The sequence below is a fragment of the Bidens hawaiensis genome, unplaced genomic scaffold, assembly GCF_021521415.1.
Source record: "Bidens hawaiensis isolate Kalapana, Puna unplaced genomic scaffold, B.hawaiensis_p1.1 tig00001575_1, whole genome shotgun sequence".
NCBI classification, from domain to species: domain Eukaryota; kingdom Viridiplantae; phylum Streptophyta; class Magnoliopsida; order Asterales; family Asteraceae; genus Bidens; species Bidens hawaiensis.
The window spans coordinates 2,503,624-2,523,823 of record NW_027491088.1 but is presented as its reverse complement, the minus strand read 5'-3'; the positions used below and the strand labels follow the sequence as shown (position 1 = coordinate 2,523,823).

The following is a 20,200-nucleotide window of genomic DNA, read 5'->3' as shown; positions in this document are numbered from 1 at the left end:
ATTCAAAAGATAAAAAATAAAATTCTGTAATCAACGGAAATATTTTAAATATTTGAGATGGATATGTGGGTATGAACTAATTAAATAAAATATTGTTTGTCTACGGTCCGGTATAACATGATATCCTGCCTGATCACCCGAAACCTTACACTTGTTTAAAGCCTGATCTACACAAATTTATAACAAGACGATTTTGAGTAACTCATACGCAACTCTACTCATCTAGACAATTTAGAACAATGTATAATGTGCATGACTCGTAATCTAATATGTTTTTGTTAGTTTGTATTACTTTAAGGATACTTTATTTGATCATAAAATCTGATAAGGTGGCCATGTTGAAGCTTATGAATGTGGCAAACAAATGGCCCCAATAGCCTTTCCTTTATATTGACCCCATCCACTCAAATTCACTAACTTTCCAATGATATATATAGTTACATGAACCTCCTCATTCCAATTCATATCACACATATGGAGAATCATTGCCGGCATAAAACCAATTCCCCCCGCTTTCAGCAATGTCATCGCGCATGGAATAGTGAGGCTTCCACCGGAGTTGCCAACAATTATTATCCGGCACAAAGGCGGAAGTAACATAGAAGAAAAAAGGCTGCCAAAGATTTTTCTGGTGGCTTATGTCTACATGCAAATAATTTGATGGTGGGATTCTATCTTTTTGTCATAAAGTTCACTAATTTAACCATTTCAAGAAAGATAAGCATCTAAAGGATCAAAAACTACAAATTAGTACACAACGAAACCAAGATTATTCTAAAGAGTTTGTTTCTTAACATCCGTCACAAACTACTGATCACGTTATCAATCGATCACTCCAAGTAATTTTCCATATCGGTGTACATACCCTCGTGTTTTTCATGATTCATGTTCTGACCGCCATCAGGCTTGCCGCCGAGCCCTTCAGTAAGTGCATTGAAGAAGGTCAGCCCGTTAGGCCATTTGATGTCGTGTTCACCATGATCATGTCCCATTATGTTTCCCATTTGTGGCTCGGATGAGTGAGGATGGAGGAACATGTGTGTCTCGTCTTTAGGCCCGTACCCGAGTCTTGCAGGGTTTTGGAAGCTTGGTGATTGCATTCGGTTTGGTGGGGTCCAGTTGTATGCAGGAGACTGGTGGATCGGGACCATTGGCTGCTTTAGGGGAATCCCGGTTGAAGAAGGTGACGACACTGATGCGAATAATTGGGATAGGTAGAAGCCCGACTGGTAGCCAAGTGATTCAAATGTGTGTCTCATTCTAAGCACAAAATGAAGGTCTTCAGGTACCTAATTACACACCCAAAAAGACAATAAATTTAAGTTTTTTGTGGTAAAAAAAATTTTAACCACTTTTCTTGAAATGAAACTTGACTCATAATGATACTTACAATCTTGCATGATCCAAGTTGCAAGAGTCCATGTCCAGCTTGGATTACAGCTATAGTCTAGTGAAATTAAAGTAATTAGCGGAAGTTAAAGAAAAACGTGATGCTAAAAATACATCACCCAAAATCTATATACGAGTGTATCTGTCATATCATGTCATATCATACAGACCACATGATATCACCTGTACAATATGATGTCAATCAATGCTATTTACCAAAGCACGCCACATCATACGGCCATATGATAGTACGAAAAATGGTTATACATGTCATATCATATTACCGGGTCGGTCAAACACATCATATACGCCGTACAATTTAGCGAACACCACCTGATACAACCCATATGACCATTTTTCGTCTTTCATACGGCCCATGTGACACGGTCAATGGTGTCCGGAAAGTATGCTAGTTATTTATATTTAACCAGGCCCTTGAAAAACCTGGAAATATTCTTGATAAAGATAAATTTTTTTACCTGAATTCCAGAATCAAACTGTTCATTCCATTCAGTAGGAAGCTGCAAAACCATCAGAAATTTATGAGCCTTAATTATTGAGAAATAATTAAGTGAACAGTAGAGCAGTAAACTTAAAGAAAGTTTTAAAAGCTTTAATTATTGAAGATGAACAGTAAATAAAGTAAGTGTGTGCTTTTAAGGTGTTAGTGTGTGTTCTTTAGGATCATACAGCATCAAAAGAACTTTGCCAATAGTTAGATATACTCTGATCACATTCTGAAGGCTCTTTGAATACCCATTTGTGACACTTATCTGATGCTACTTTCCCCATTAATCTGCACCTCAATAATATGATTAACATCAACCATCATCATTATATAAAAAAAAAAAAAAACTAATTACTAAATAAAAATTATTGTTTTTGAGTTTAATGTTGTGACTTGTGACACTTTATTGTTATTGATCACAGATCATAACATAAACCTTGAACTTAATTAATATTTAATAATAAGCACCTACCAAGTACCCACCCTTCTCCATAATTATACAACTGAATAGACATCTTGCTAAAAGCTTTCCTAACAGGATCTTCACCTCCATCCATTTCTTCAACACAATCCACCATTCTTGATCTACAAAACCCATCTTCCCACATCAACATCCTGCATATAAAAACAAAACCCATCTCATATTCATCACAAAAAAAAAAAAAAAAAAAAAACTTTTTTACTTACAAGCTACCAACATCATCTCCAACTTTACATCCATTACCACCTCTAACCCGCCTAAAAACAAAAAAGAAACAAAACCCATTTGAGTAACAACAAAACGAACAAAACCCATTAATTATCTTGAATTTAAAGGTATAAAGATGAAAGCTTTACGGCCTAGGACGAATGGTCCAGAAAACAGAGTATGTCCAGTCGGAATTGTAACAAACGTTTCGTAGAGTTTCATGAAGAGCCAACATTCCAACTGCTTCTTTGTTTCTATCTGTTGTTGTTGTTCCTGAGCCCACCATGATGTTCTTTTTTTGTTTCTCTTTTTGTTGTGTATACTACTTTTAGTGAGTTGTTGAAAACTTTGATCTTCAATATATTATGAGTTCATACTATGGCTTGTAAGTTGTGATAATTTGGTTATATTTATGACATGATTGTGAGGTATGATTTACCTTAGGGGAGAAAGAAGGCGGTGAGAGTTTGCAGGGAGTGAAAAAGGTTTGCTTTAGTTAAAGTAGTAAGTGGTAACTAACTACCACTCTATGATCCATTTATTTGTTGTGTGAGTTAACTTCATTTATTGGTTTACCCAATTCTTGAAAATTAATAAATGATGATGTTTTAACTTGTTCGTGCAATAAAATTTTATTAATTTGCCTTTCACCACATGTAGTTTTCACCCATAAATGATGATACCTTGTGTGTTAAAACATCACATCACCCACACTAGTATAAAAAACGTTATTATGTAAGCGTTTAAACGTATTATCCATATTTTACCCATTTACGATCAGAATAAGTTATCAAAAGTTAAAAATGCATATGAAACGACCGACTCTCTCCCTCCTGTCTCACATAAGTTGTTTTTAGTGTTAATACAAAATATTGTTAATGTCGCCTCTCTGCTCCACGTCATACGATCACTCCTGAAAATTGATCAAACCCGCCATAACTAGTTTTGTTAATGGTGTGGTTCGGTCAGTTTTGACAAATATCTTGGTCATTAAATGGTATGGTTTCAAAGAACGATAAATCAAGCCAACCTGTATAGGCATGTTTGACATAACATTCTATTCACCGATTTAGTTTTTTAGCAAATCATAGTTGACGGGTTGAATCAACTTTGTTATTTATATTTTAATCATTAGTTTGTATAAGGTTTTTAAAATGATAAAGATGTTTCATCATTATAATAGATGTAGAGGCTGTTTGTTTACATCTGAATGGAACCATTCAGATGTAAACATCTGATTCATTCAGACTTCAGACTGTTTGATTTCAAATAGAAAACATCTGAATGGTTAAAATTAGGTCTGAATTTTTCAGACTTATTCTTGTTGCTGAATGGGACAGAGGCTCATTCAGATCTGACTCATTCAGATCTGAATGAACCAAACAGCCTCGTACTCAGCTACAAACTTAGAAAATGAAAAACAGATATATAATACCTGTTGCAAGCCCGTTTTAATTTACACAACCGGTTTCAAGTTTCAAACCAAATTAAACCAAATAATCTTCAAAAGGTAACAAAATAGTTTAATCTCAAACCATCCAAACTGATAGACTTACTTTAGTTTACTTTATTTCTTGTACCATTTTTTACCCTCTTATCTAAACTAAAGTACCCAATTTCTTTTCCCATTTATGCAATGTGAAAATTCAAACTTTTGCAACAGTAAAAAGGGTGGCAAGTATGGTCCCAAAGTGTTAGTGATTTTGGGGTTGTTTGGATAGGGCAGAAGTGGCCTTAGCAAGGTCACAATCCATGACCAAACACATCCCTTAATGGTATGGTGGAGGGTTTGTTAAGGACATTGTGGGTTTGGCAAAATAGAATCCTTTGTGGTCCAAATCATGAGAGGGATCTTGAGGTTAGATTTGGGTTGTTATTTAATTAGGGAATGGTCCTAATAATTTCATTATGAGTTCATAGATGCAATGTTTTTGTAATAATATATTATCTTTGTAAAAGGTAAAGCATGAAAAAAGTATACCTTTAGATCCAAACCTCTTGATGCTCACTATAATATTAATTAGCTATTGACACACACATATACATATATATACGATGACGGGCCAATTTTTTTAATCGGTGTAGAGGTAATAGCGGGCTTAACACTAATTTTAAGGATGATGGATCAGGATTCACATACGGAAACACTAAAAGAAGAAAGTTTATAATATGTGGTCGCTCCCTAAGATCATGTGTGGTGGTAAATAAGCATATAGAGGCGTTTTGCAACACGTGACGTCTCAGTCAGCAATGAGGAGCTTTGCAAAAGTGGTGCAATGGTAAAAAATTTCAAAACATCCTTGCAATCATTACATTTGTATTTTCATTCTCTCTCACAACTCTAGTTGTCTATAGAACGAGCCAATAAGGCCGCTGCGGGTGATCTAAGTGGTAGGTCCGCCATCATATATATATTATTATTAGTTTTTTTTACGATAAATGATTAAATTCACATGAAATCTTCTTACAATATTGTTTGAACTAATAACAGAACCTATAATGGTTAGTTATTAGTTAAACAACATGTAATCTATAACTTAATACTTGACTTATATACCACTAGAAGTCTAGAACATGATTTGATAGTTATCTATACTTGTGAGGTATAGGTACACATTCTAGTGTATGTTTTTTAACCACTTAATCCAAAACTATGGTTAACATGTGACCATTAAAATACTAAATACAGATTAAGGTGGTCACGTGCACACGTGCCACGGTCGTGCGTCGGTGGATAAAAAAAGTCTGGTCCACTTACATAAATTGCGGGGACACATTGCATCACCTGTCACTGAATCACTCGCGGTGCAAACCACGCGCCGCTGTCAACGAATGAAGTGAGGCAGACGAAGAGTGTGAGAGGGTCAAAGTATCATCGGCTCCGGTTTGACCGCCCAAGGACTCGGATGTGGGCCCCACAATCGTATCTTTGTGGGCTCAGCTCTCGTCTTTTCCAAATTCCCAGCTCGCTTTCCCATTATAGCGGCCCGTATTTCAACGTTACTTCATTTTATTAAAAGTTTTATAAATATTCGATTTGTGTTGTATTTTTATTTTTTTATTATGTATTTTGAAGCCCGTTTTTTATTTTCCTCATTTTCTGGCCGACCTTTTAATCGTCACTGTTTAAAAAGCATGGTATCATACACAAGCCTTTTAGTAAGGCCATGTGTAGTAAAGAGGTTACAAAATAAGACGTTTTACACTATGTGACGTACAGTCAATAAACTGTGAATTTTTGTTTTATGGGTGTAGTTCTGTTATAGCTCATATATATGTGTATATATATCACACGCACACACACACACACACACACACACATTTGAATATAACAATAATAAAAGAAAACGGATGAAGGGCGTAAAGTATTACTCGCCCCCAGGTCTTTCCATATTTTGAATGTTTAAGAGCATTCCTAGCCCGTTTCATATATTTTTTTATATAATTTAGCTAAAAAACACAATTTCATAATTTATCAATCATTTTTAAAAAATCTTTCACATTTTATTCCTTATTCATATCCATGAATTTTTATTTTATTATTATTTTTCTCTTTTGTCTTGTTATATAGTATATGGTGATTGGGAAATAGTTGATATATTATATGGTATGGATCCAAAGTGAGTTTCTATGTTTCTATATTTAGGTTTTTACTTTAGTTGTCATATAATTCATCCATATAATAAGAATGGATTGTAGAGGTGATTTTTATGGTTTTCTCAAAATTTACCATAAATTATATGGGTTTGACAACTTTAGAGAATGAGCTGGAAACGCTCTAAGAAGTAACAATTAAGAGTTAGTATTTTAACCATTAAAAGAATACCAAACAACTAAACCACCAACATTAGTCTTGGTGTCAATTGTGTTGTATTTGCTGATTTAGGTGGTAGATTGACGTGTTTAATTGTTAAATCTAAACACAATAAATGTTTTTATGTGTAAAGAAAATCAGCAGTAATCTGTACAAAACGAGCTTAACTCATTTAATTTAAAAATGGTTCAATCGACTTGGTGGTTCGCCATCAAATTGCTAACGTATTAATCGGGTAGATGGATTCTTAACTAACTTTTATATTTTGTTTATTTATAACTAGTGTTTTATCTGGCGCGCGCGCCGGGCACGTTGGTAAAATCCAAGCGGTGGTAAAACCCAAGCGTTGTTGGTTAGTTTCGATTACGTGTGTTATTGTACCCACTGAAAAAAAATAAATCAAATAAATGATAATAACTGGGGTGGACCAATAGCATGGCGTCGATCGGAAAAACTTGATCATAGGTAAATACCCGACACTTATCGATCTGGGCGTTGAGGCGGTAAGTCTACGCGAATTCGGTCAGTTTTCCTCATGTTCGTTACGGTACTAGAACTAAAAATAATCGGCATTTTGTCAGTTTTTGTTACTGTATAAGAACTAAAACAAAATGCGGCGAGTCTACGAATTCGGTCAGTTTTCGTCACGGTACCATAACTAAAACAAAATAATAGAAGAAGAACAACAACGAAATTGGCATTCAATCTGTTTTCCGTTACGTTCATTATAGACCGGAATAAAATAAAAACAAGCAACAAAAAAATACCACCAATACGGTGTCGTAAAGTGGCCCAATAACGACTTGCAGCACCAAACTTCTAAATTAGTATATATAATAATAATTTATATTAGTTTTAATTATATACATTTTGTTTAAATTATATTATATTAAAAATAAAATTAAAGTTGGCTATACGATAAGGTTGTTTGGCTTGATACTTGAATGTTAGATACACAATTACACACTCCCGTTCACTTCCTGAACATGGTCATCTTTCACCGCAAGAGCGGCACCACTCTTTTGTAGCGTCGTGATGCCACATGACTATTTGAGACGCTCCAAACCGTCCCCACGTACTCAACTTACCCGAAGGATCGGGGTGGGGACTTTTTCTTCCACACGCAAGTACCCACAAGGCCACAACACTAATCAATAAACATGTGACACCTTACAACTCAAAATGTCAAATGCATCATCATAAAACCATAGAACTTGGATTATGTGCATATATTGTTCATTAAGCAACCAACCTTAACAAACATCTATACTTCTTTATCATTAAACCATAGGGTTATAGGTACTATCTGTTGGGTTTCTATGGAAATTTTAAACTTAGTTAACCATTTAACTAGTCATTAATTAAGGCGGAAGCGTGATAATCACAAACTTAAACATATGTATCCATATATATATATATATATATATTACAAGTTTATATGATATGTTAATCTATGAATAACCCTTTATTCTTGTTTCAAGATTACCATTAATCTTAAGATTAGAAACCCGAGACAAAAGATCAAATAATACGGGAAAAAAACTAAACTATCAAAGATTGTAAAACTTACATTCTTAAACCTTTAAGAGATGTAGTTGATGGTTGAAGAAGATGATGATGTTGATGCTAGACTTTCAAAGGGAAGATCCTCAAACGGAAGATACCCCGAGCCTCCAACACACACCGAGCTATGTTAGGGAGCTTGAACACGAGAAAAACGAGACCCGAACCTCTTCTTTTCTTGTCTTCGGCCGAACCAAAAGCAAGAGAGAAAAGGTATTGTATATCTCTTCTTACTTGAAAGTATGTTGATGCTATTTAAAATGAGATCATATATCAATCAAATCCTTGGTTAGGTCTTGGTCAAGTAAGTCTTACTCAACCTACATCAACTCTTTACCAACTTTGACCAAGTGTATGGAGTGTATGTGACTCATGTTTTAAATGATATATATATTTTATACCTTATAAAATATATAAACACCCCTTCTTTTATAAACCATTTTATAAAAGAACACATGTTTAAATAATCATTCCAATAATAATTATTTGAATAAATAAATTAACCAATTAATTTATTTAACACTTTCAAGTAATTATTCAGAAACCCGATTTCTGAATGTGTCGTGTTCTGTATTTGTTTTATAGATCATATCTCAACAAATACATAATTGGTGTGTGTCTAACTCGTTATTGGGTATGACCCGACTTGGATCAAACACGACTAGCCACATTAACCTAATTATGTGTCTCGGGCATACGGTATTCCAACAATCTCCCACTTGCACGAGACTCATAGGAAGTTAATGCTAATGGTGAATACCGCCTAACAACAGGTCACCATCCCTAGTGTGTTTGACTAAGTGCCATTCAATAACATCATCCCCTTCAAGTCCATACTTGATATGATATCGGTAAGTCTTATCACTACATCCCTTTGTTACTAGATGTCCTGTCAAATCGAAGAGACACAGAGTGATCATTCTCTCAATGATTTAACTTAACAGGCCTTAGACATCTAAACTCTCAACACATAAGAGGAACAAATCCCATCTTGACTGCATACATCCTCGTTGACATCTCGTATGATATCTGAGCTCTTTCTTTTACGTCATCGTGTTACCGAAATAACAAAGAAGAGAGTCAAGTTATCAGATTTGATGAAAAACCAGATCCAATATGCATCTCAGGTCAAAGGACACAATGATACTCGCCTTTACTCAAGGATTACTTATGATCAGTTACACTAACTCCATGCAGTGATTCATGAGAGCGGGTCAGTCCAATATTTGTATCCCACAAATATCTATGAACTTTGGTGGCAAACCTATGCCCTATATTCATCACATGAATATCAACCAATCCGGGTTCATAATAGTCTTACCTTCATACTTGTTCCCACAAGTATGATCGACTACGGACGTTTAGAACAACATAAGTCATTCATGGATTAAACATGCAAATATAGAACATAACTCATTGAATAATTAAAACATAATTAATTTTCATGAGATACCCATTACATTCGTTCTTATACAAACACTAAACACAGATTAAATCCACTCACTAGAATACCGAAGTCCTAATGCACAAACATGACCCTCATGCTTTGGCCTATCGAGGAGCTTCGTGAGTGGGTCCGCAATATTTTGATCGGTATGAACTTTATGAATACATATCTTTCCCTTTTCAACTTCATCCCTTATGTAGTTGAATCTGCGCTCAATGTGCCTCGTTTTCTGATGAGCACGAGGCTCCTTGATCTGTGCAATAGCACCCTCATTGTCACAGAATATCTCTAGGGGCTCCTGAATGGTAGAGATAATCCCTAGATCCATGATGAACTTTTTCATCCATGCAGCCTCTTGGGCTGCCATTGAAGCGGCGATGTACTCAGATTCTGTAGTGGATAACGCGACAACATCCTGCTTCGAACTCTTCCAAGAGACAGCGCCTCCATTCAAAATGAAGACATATCCCAACTGTGACCGAGAATCATCTCGGTCAGTTTGGAAACTCGCATCCACGTAACCCTTTACGACGAGTTCCTCCTCACCAGACCCATATATTAAAAACATATCCTTAGTCCTTCTAAGGTATTTTAATATATTCTTGACAGCCATCCAATGACTGTCACCTGGGTTGTGCTGGTATCTACTCGTTATGCTTAAAGCATACGAGACGTCCGGTCTAGTGCACATCATTGCATACATAATAGATCCTATTGCCGAAGCATAAGGAACATGCTTCATCCTATCCTGCTCTTCCTTAGAGCTAGGACTTTGGGATGAGCTTAACACGGTTCCTCTAGGAATAGGTACCAAACCTTTCTTAGAGTTTTCCATCCTGAACCTTTTCAGGATTTTATCAATGTACGCACTTTGATTGAGTCCGATCAATTTCCTTTGTCTATCCCTATAGACCTTTATTCCCAAGATATATGTCGCTTCTCCAAGATCCTTAATTGAGAAACGACTACTTAACCACGCTTTAACGTTTTCCATACTTGGTATATCATTTCCAAATAAAAGTATATCATCGACATACAAAATAAGGAACATGATTATACTCCCACTAGCCCATTTATACACACACGCCTCATCACCGTTTTGGACGAAACCAAACGCTTTGATTTCTTCATTAAAACGATGATTCCACATCCGTGATGCTTGTTTCAACCCGTAGATTGATTTCCTTAACTTACATACTTTATCAGGATTAGATGGATCGACAAAACCTTCAGGCTGAACCATATGGACATCTTCCTCAAGATATCCATTAAGAAAAGCGGTCTTGACATCCATTTGCCATATCTCATAATCAAAATGAGCTGCAATGGCAAATAATATCCTGATCGACTTAAGCATCGCGACCGGCGAGAAGGTTTCATCATAATCAATCCCTTGAGTTTGCGTGAAACCTTTTGCTACAAGTCGTGCTTTGTAAGTATCTAAATTTCCATGCATATCGGTCTTCTTCTTGAAGACCCACTTACATCCAACCATTTTGGAGTTAAGTGGACGATTAACCAATTCCCAAACTTGGTTATCGTGCATGGATTGCATCTCGGCGCTCATGGCTTCAAGCCACTTGTCACAATCAGGTTGTGACATAGCATCTTTGTAGGAGATCGGTTCATCCGAATCGACCAAGTAGCAATCATCCACAAGAAATCCATATTTCTTGGGAGGTCGACTAATCCTACTAGATCTGCGAGCAACGTGTGTATGATCAACCATTTGATCACCTTCAACATCCTCGTGTTGAAAACTAGTATCGACCAACTGTGTATCATCCAGTGATTCTTGAACCTCTTCAAGTTCCACTCTCTTTTCACTAGGTCCTTCCATAAGGAACTTAGTTTCTAAGAAGTATCCTTTGCGTGAAATAAACACTTTTTGTTCACTAGGATCATAGAATATATATCCTATATCATCCTTTGGGTATCCTATGAAGATACACCTGATGGATCGAGCCTCAAGCTTATTTGGGGTGTCACGTTTAACATAAACTATGCATCCCCATACCCTTAAATATGAAAATGATGGAACCTTTCCATGCCACACTTCATAGGGTATTCGATCCACCTTTTTGGTCGGGGCCATATTCAAAATACGAGCCGCTGTAAGTAGCGCATATCCCCAAAATGATGGCGGTAGTGAGCTTCGTGCCATCATTGATCGAACCATGTCCAACAGTGTTCTATTCCTCCTCTCGGATACTCCGTTATGTTGAGGAGTTCCAGGAGGAGTGAACTGTGAAATAATTCCACAATCTCTAAGATGACATTGAAAAGCATCACTTAGGTATTCGCCTCCTCTATCGGAGCGGAGTACCTTGATTGTTCGGTCGAGCTGATTTTGTACTTCATTTTGAAATTCCTTGAACATTTCAAAGGCTTCATGTTTGTGTTTCATTAGATACACATACCCATATCGACTAAAATCGTCGGTAAAGGTAATGAAGTACCTTTCACTATGTAACACCCCGACCAAAGGCGGATTATACATCGGGGCGCCACATATTGTTTCATTACTCGTGACACTATTGGGTGTCAATATTTAATAAATACATTCATTCGCGCACGCGCAAAGTAAAAGTAAGATAACATAAATCATCATAAATCAATATATTATAAATCAAAATATTCGAACAGCAATAACTTGTCTTGATACATTTTAATCTAGGTCCAAAATAAAGAAAACTTCCTATGTGTCCACAAGCTCCAAAACAGCTACTGCAACCCTGAACATGTGTTAAAATAAACGTCAAACACTTGCGTGTTGGTGAGAAATCAAGTTTAATACAATACATAGATAACCATAAATCTGCGCGCAACATGTGTATGTCTGGTTTTCAACAAGGGTGTAATCTGATCGGGACCAACTCTAAGATTCATAAGACTGCCAGTGCTCACAATTGAGCTCACAAACAAGACAAACTGTGCATGTGTAAACAAAAGAGAAAATCATAAACGATAGTTCTCCCGTGTTCATCTAATGGTACCATGAGAACTGCGGAATAGACCGACAAGACGGTTAATGATCCACACATACAAATAAACAGCCAAGTCTACGTCCTCAACACATGGGATACTGCGCGACTAAAGTTCATAAACAGTTTAAGACTCTAAGTTTGTATGAACACATGAACATCCCAAAACATTAAAAGCAAAAAGGGATTAGGTACGAGATTACTCACTTGATAAACGATGCGGTGTAAGATAAAGCAAGAACCAACTTTAAACAAGCACAAGTTAACCTATAATTAAGATTATTGTTTTAATGATCTGTTTTAGGTCTTGATTATAAGTTAGCATAATTAATAAGTAAATTATTATATATAATATATATATATATTACCGGAAAAGCAGGGCAGAACAGGGAGGAAGACGGAGGCAGAGAGGAAGACGGCAGAGAGAGCAAGGAGCAAGAGAACAGGAAAGATTAAGTGTTTTGTGTGTGTAGTGTTATGAAAATATTATTATTATTTATAGGAAAACCCTAGGAGACATAATCCCTAGAAAAGGGGAAAGGATCTTTAACAGGATCAAGCAAAAGATATCAAAAAGCATACGAATCCAAAAGCAAAAGATATGGAAAGATATGGCAGCTGCAGAGGCAAGATAAAGCTGACAGGGAATAGTAAAAAAAAATGCATGGGCGGTTCAGATAAAGGTACAGGTCAGGCATGGAAAAAGCAGATCTCCAAAGATAATGTCAGTCACTTTTTCTGCCAACCAATGGGGTTGGTACGCATGCTGCGCCAAAAGTGGCTTTTCAGACATAAAGCAGATTAGGTCAACAGCACAAAAGATAAGACAACACAAAAGCAAACGGCTAGATTAAACAGAAGAAAACTCAAAGGGTTTAGCGCGAGAAGGCTCGAGCGCGAAGGCAGACACAGAAGGTCAAGAGAGCGCGAGCGCGAAGGCAGACAGAACCAACCTTAACGCGTCGCGGAAAGAACTACATTTCTAAGCGCGCCGCGGGAAGAATCACATTTCTTAGCGCGCCGCGGGAGGAACTAAAATTCCTAGCGCGCCGCGGGAAGAACTATAATTCTTCGCGCGTCGAGGGATGAACTACGATTCTTAGCGCGCTGCGAGAAGAACTACAAATCCTTAGCGCGTCGCGGGAAGAACTACCGTTCTTAGCGCGCTGCGAGAAGAATTACAATTCTTAGCGCGCTGCGAGAAGAGTTCGTCTCGCGTATCGCAGGAACAGATGGTCTTCACGCAGGCTTCCTTGTAAGGGGTCTGGCGCGTGGAGCTGCGCAGACAACCTTAGGCGGGAAGGAACAAAGGACAAGCAAAGAGTTAGAAGAAAGAGGGAAACAAGGCGTAAGGGCGGGACGGCGACAAGAGGGAAAAGAAGGCGGAAAGAGAGGAGGGACGGGACGGCGGAAAGAAAGAGAGAGAAAGAGGCGGGAAGGAAAACATTATTATTAAAAATAAAGTATAAGTATAAATAAATATTAAATCATAAAAGAAAGAGATCGGATAAGAGAAACGGGTACCTGGGTCGGGTCGGATCGGGGCAGATGTTACAGTCTCCCCTACTTTAAGAAATTTCGTCCCGAAATTTATCTCGAAGTAGGTTGCGCAGAGAACAGGTGCGGGTACTTGATCTTCATTTGATCTTCCCTTTCCCATGTAAACTCGGCTCCGCGCTTGGACTCTCAGCGAATTTTCACGATAGGGATACGACTGCGCTTGGTTTGCTTTACCTCGCGATCCATAATCTCAACAGGCTTCTCAACGAAATGCATAGTTTCATCAACTTGAACTTCATCAAGTGGAATGTGAAGGTTCTCGTCGGCTAAACACTTCTTGAGATTGGATACATGGAACGTTGGATGCACATTACTGAGCGCGGGCGGCAGGTCAAGTCTGTAGGCAACTTTTCCCACACGCGCGAGAATCTTGAATGGTCCAACATATCGAGGAGCAAGCTTACCTTTCTTCCCAAAGCGGACAACACCTTTCCAAGGCGACACTTTGAGGAGAACAAGATCACCAACTTGAAATTCGAGAGGCTTCCGCCTACGATCTGCGTAACTCTTCTGTCGGCTTCTGGCAGTCAGCAGATGATCACGGATCTTGGCGATTTTATCGGTTGTCTCTTGAACAAGTTCGGGTCCTGTGATTTGAGCTTCTCCCACTTCGCTCCAACAAATCGGGGAGCGGCACTTACGACCGTAAAGTGCTTCAAAGGGGGCCATACCAATACTGGAATGATAGCTGTTATTATAAGAGAACTCGATCAAAGGCAGGTGCGAATCCCAATTACCTCCAAAATCAAGAACACAAGATCGGAGCATATCCTCAAGAGTTTGAATAGTTCGCTCAGACTGACCGTCAGTCTGAGGATGATATGCCGTACTCATGTCCAAGCGAGTTCCTAACGCAGATTGGAGAGATTTCCAAAAGCGGGATATAAAACGGCCATCGCGATCGGATATGATGCTCAAAGGAGTACCATGGCGGCAGACAATTTCCTTGACATAAAGCTGCGCGAGTTGCTCAACACGGTAGTTTTCACGAATGGGCAGGAAGTGAGCAGACTTAGTCAAACGATCCACTATTACCCAAATGCTATCATGTTTGCTTGCTGTCAAAGGTAACTTGGTAATAAAGTCCATCGCTACACATTCCCATTTCCACGTAGGAATTTCTGGTTGTTCGAGCAAACCAGATGGGCGTTGGTGTTCAGCTTTTACTTTAGAACAAGTCAGACATTTAGCTACAAACACAGCAATATCCTTCTTCATACCGGGCCACCAATAAGTTATGCGCAAATCCTTGTACATCTTATCAGCGCCGGGATGAATAGAATATCGAGATTTATGCGCTTCACTCAGGATATCAGCGCGAAGATTCTCATCAAAGGGAATCCAGATGCGATTAAGATAGCAGAGAATTCCACTCAGATTAGGGACAAAATGCGCTTCCGCGCCACACGCTAACTCGGCGCGAAGGTTACCATTACTGATGGATGCGCGCTGCGCGTCACGAATACGCGATTCAAGGTTGCTTTGGATCGGCGCAAAGTGAAGATGCGTGCGCGGCAAGATACAGTTAAGCTGGCAGGGTTTTCGGCTGAGCGCATCGGCTACCACATTAGCCTTACCAGGATGATACCGGATCTCACAATCGTAATCGCTGATGAGTTCGTTCCATCGGCGTTGCCTCATGTTGAGTTCCTTTTGATCAAAGATATGCTGAAGGCTTTTATGGTCAGTGTAGAGGATGCACTTAGTGCCATAAAGGTAGTGTCTCCAGATCTTCAAGGCAAAAACAACTGCACCAAGTTCGAGGTCGTGAGTTGTATAATTCTTTTCATGAACCTTAAGTTGCCTTGATGCGTAAGCGATAACCTTGCCTCGTTGCATAAGAACACAACCGAGACCTTGGTTGGATGCATCGCAATACACGACAAAATCATCATTACCCTCAGGTAACGCAAGGACAGGAGCTTCACACAACAATCGCTTGAGCGATAGAAAGGCTTCTTCTTGCTTCGAGCCCCAAATATATGGTTTACCTTTGTGCGTTAGAGCTGTTAAAGGCAAAGCGATCTTCGAGAAGTTCGAAATGAAACGCCGGTAATAACCAGCTAAGCCCAGAAAGGAACGGATCTCAGAAGGAGAGGATGGCGTAATCCAGTTCTTGATTGCTTCAATCTTGGATGGGTCGACATGAATACCCATCTTGTTTACAACATGACCAAGAAACTGTACTTCATCCGACCAAAATTCACACTTGGAGAGCTTGGCAAAGAGCTGCTCGGTTCGAAGCTTTTGCAACACCAACCGAAGATGTTGCTCATGCTCGGCCTTGGTCTTAGAATAAATCAGAACGTCATCGATAAACACAATCACGAATTTATCCAAGAAAGGCCTACACACCCGATTCATTAGATCCATGAAAACGGCGGGTGCGTTGGTTAGACCGAAGGACATGACCAAGAATTCAAAATGGCCATAACGAGTTCGAAAAGCAGTCTTCGGAACATCTTCATCGCGGATGCGCAACTGGTGATAGCCAGAGCGGAGATCAATCTTCGAGAAACAAGAGGCACATTGGAGTTGATCAAAGAGGTCGTCAATACGCGGTAAGGGATACCGGTTTTTAATGGTGAGCTTGTTCAACTCGCGGTAATCAATACACATGCGAAACGATCCATCTTTCTTTTTAACGAACAACACCGGAGCACCCCAGGGCGAAGAGCTAGGGCGAATGAATCCTTTAGCAGTCAACTCTTGAAGTTGGCTTGCCAATTCTTGCATCTCAGCGGGCGCAAGACGGTAAGGAGATTTAGCTACGGGGGAAGCACCAGGAACAAGATCAATACGGAACTCGACTTCACGAGCGGGAGGGATACCAGGAAGATCATCAGGAAAAACTTCAGGGAAATCACGCACAACAGGGATATCGCGAAGCTTCTTTTCTTCAGCAGGTTTGACCACATGGGCTAAGAATGCAACACACTTCTTCCGCATAAGCCTTTGGGCTTCGGCGCAAGACATAAGCTTAAGACCGCGGGAGGGTTTTTCGCCGTAGATACGAAGATCACCATTTTCTCGAGGTATGCGAATCATCTTCTTGGCACAAATAACTTCGGCGCGATTCTTCGAAAGCCAGTCCATACCAATAATAATATCAAAACTTCCAAGAGGCATGGGGATGAGGTCGACCAGAAAATCGTTTTCGTTAAGGTTAAGCGTGCAATCTTTAATCACGGAGTTAATTAAAACAGTTTCACCATTAGCCAATTCAACTGAAAAATCTTCTTTTAAGTTATCGCGCGGTCGCGCAAGCTTCTGCTCGAAGGCGCGAGAGATAAAACTTCGATCGGCGCCAGTATCAAAAAGTATAGAAGCATAAAATCCGTTAAGCAAAAATGTACCATTAACTACGTCATTATTCGCTTGCGCTTGGTGCGCGGTTATGTTAAAAGCTCGCCCGCGTGTCACTTGGTTCGAAATCTGGTTCACCGGATTCGCTTGTGTGATTTGCACTTGTAGCCTTGGGCACGCGTTCCGGAAATGACTGGGATCACCGCAGTTAAAGCACGATCTGGGTCGTGGGTTTTGGTAGGTTGGTTGTGGGTTCTGCGGGTAGACTGGTGGTGTTGGCGCAATTGGATTGGCGAGAAGGACTCTACAGTTTTCTGCAAGGTGACCAGCGCGGCCACATCGGGTACAAAGTCGACATGGGACTTGAGGTGGGTGGTGGAGTCTACAGGTTGGGCAAAAGGGATGGTTTCCTGTGTAAGGTTTCTTAGTTGGCGGGGCAGGGAGTGCTGGATTGGTTAAGGCATAGTTGTGGGCTACAGGAGGTGTTGGGTAAGCTGACAGAGGGTTAGGCGCGTAAACTGGAGGTTGATAAATGGGTTGCTGGACAATGGGCGGGTTGGTAAGCGCGTAAGATTGTCTGCGCCTACGTTTCTGGTTATGGTTTGAGGGTTCAGGTTTGGTTTCTGCGGGTTCATGGACAGTTTTGGTGGGTTTGGTCTTCTCAGTTCCCCGCAGGAACAGGGTTCCTGCTCTGACATGGTTGTCGCTGAGCACAGCGGCCAACTCGATGGCGTCAGAGAGGGTAACTGGGTTTCTGGCCCATACAGAATCTTGAATTTCCATGGGGAGACCCCCAAGGAATTTCTCTATGGCTCGGCGGGAAGGGGTAACAAGGTGAGGGACAAGCAGGCTTAGTTCATGGAAGCGCGTCGCGTACTCGCGCGCTTCACCGCTGTATTGCTTCAAGTTCCAGAATTCTTCCTCCAGGCGCTTAACTTCGTTGGGAGGGCAGAATTCTCGCGTCAGAATTTCCTTAAATTCCTCCCAGAGCATGCTGGAAGCAGCTTCTGCGCCACGCGCATGAGCTACTCCATTCCACCATGTAAGCGCTCTAGATTCCAGGACACTGGAAGCATATAGGGTTCGTCTGTCTGAGGGGCATTGGGTGTGGAGGAAAGCGTTTTCTATTTTCTCAAGCCACTGGAGCATCACGGTGGCTCCTTCAAGACCTGTGAACTTTGGAGGGTTACCCGCGTTAAAGGACTTAATGTTGTAACCAGAGGTGTTGGTATTGTTTTGGCTCAAAGCTTGGGCTATTGCGGCGGCCATTTCCTGGGAACGTTGCTGTCTACGCATGCGCGAGGCTTCTCTTCTCTGAAATCGGCGAGATAGCGGAGGCATTCTATAAAAGTTTTAATTTTAGTTAATATCTTGGTTTTATCGCAAAGTATAACTTTATAAAGCTTGGTTTCGCAGAGTTAGATACTATCAAAAGTTAAAGTAAAATAAATGACCCTAAATGCAGACTTAATAAAGGTAACAAATTCGAATCAAGAATCGACAATTCATGTATCACCATGACTTTCCGAATTCCCAATTTAAAATATACGAGCAAACGAGTATTGGAGATTGACGATTCATGTATCACCATGACTTTTCAATCTTCAATATAAAATACACAAGAAAATGAGTATTGGAGGTTGACAATTCATGTATCACCATGACTTTTCAAGTCTCCAACCTCAGAACATAATCGTAAATGGAAATTGAAAATCAACTATTCATGTATCACCATGACTTTTCGGATTTTCAAACCCAACAAACGAATATGTAAGAAAAATCAATAAAAATCGAAATTCACAAAAATCGAAATATCGCGGAATAAAACATAAAATCATATACGGCGCAAGCGCGAGCATATTCATAAATAACGAGTAATTAACAATAAGCGCGCAAACATGAGATTTCTCTCATGCGCGAGAAGGGACTCTTAGGTATTCTAGGCCGTTACGTCTAACCACCTATCCTAAAGTCAACGAGCTCTGATACCAATCTGTAACACCCCGACCAAAGGCGGATTATACATCGGGGCGCCACATATTGTTTCATTACTCGTGACACTATTGGGTGTCAATATTTAATAAATACATTCATTCGCGCACGCGCAAAGTAAAAGTAAGATAACATAAATCATCATAAATCAATATATTATAAATCAAAATATTCGAACAGCAATAACTTGTCTTGATACATTTTAATCTAGGTCCAAAATAAAGAAAACTTCCTATGTGTCCACAAGCTCCAAAACAGCTACTGCAACCCTGAACATGTGTTAAAATAAACGTCAAACACTTGCGTGTTGGTGAGAAATCAAGTTTAATACAATACATAGATAACCATAAATCTGCGCGCAACATGTGTATGTCTGGTTTTCAACAAGGGTGTAATCTGATCGGGACCAACTCTAAGATTCATAAGACTGCCAGTGCTCACAATTGAGCTCACAAACAAGACAAACTGTGCATGTGTAAACAAAAGAGAAAATCATAAACGATAGTTCTCCCGTGTTCATCTAATGGTACCATGAGAACTGCGGAATAGACCGACAAGACGGTTAATGATCCACACATACAAATAAACAGCCAAGTCTACGTCCTCAACACATGGGATACTGCGCGACTAAAGTTCATAAACAGTTTAAGACTCTAAGTTTGTATGAACACATGAACATCCCAAAACATTAAAAGCAAAAAGGGATTAGGTACGAGATTACTCACTTGATAAACGATGCGGTGTAAGATAAAGCAAGAACCAACTTTAAACAAGCACAAGTTAACCTATAATTAAGATTATTGTTTTAATGATCTGTTTTAGGTCTTGATTATAAGTTAGCATAATTAATAAGTAAATTATTATATATAATATATATATATTACCGGAAAAGCAGGGCAGAACAGGGAGGAAGACGGAGGCAGAGAGGAAGACGGCAGAGAGAGCAAGG

At 39.3% G+C, this 20,200-nt stretch overlaps 1 protein-coding gene across 1 annotated transcript; it reads right to left on the bottom strand.

Moving 5' to 3' along the window:
* Positions 1-498: 498 nt before the first annotated feature.
* Positions 499-3,107, bottom strand: LOC143587792 (protein RICE SALT SENSITIVE 3-like). The gene is made up of 7 exons (XM_077068981.1): positions 2,735-3,107; positions 2,585-2,635; positions 2,381-2,512; positions 2,080-2,185; positions 1,869-1,910; positions 1,391-1,447; positions 499-1,289 (listed from the first exon to the last, which is right to left on the bottom strand). Exons 1-7 carry the CDS (start codon positions 2,869-2,871, stop codon positions 831-833), a joined length of 984 nt encoding a protein of 327 aa, XP_076925096.1. The 5' UTR covers positions 2,872-3,107; the 3' UTR covers positions 499-830.
* Between the last annotated feature and the right edge of the window lie 17,093 nt (positions 3,108-20,200).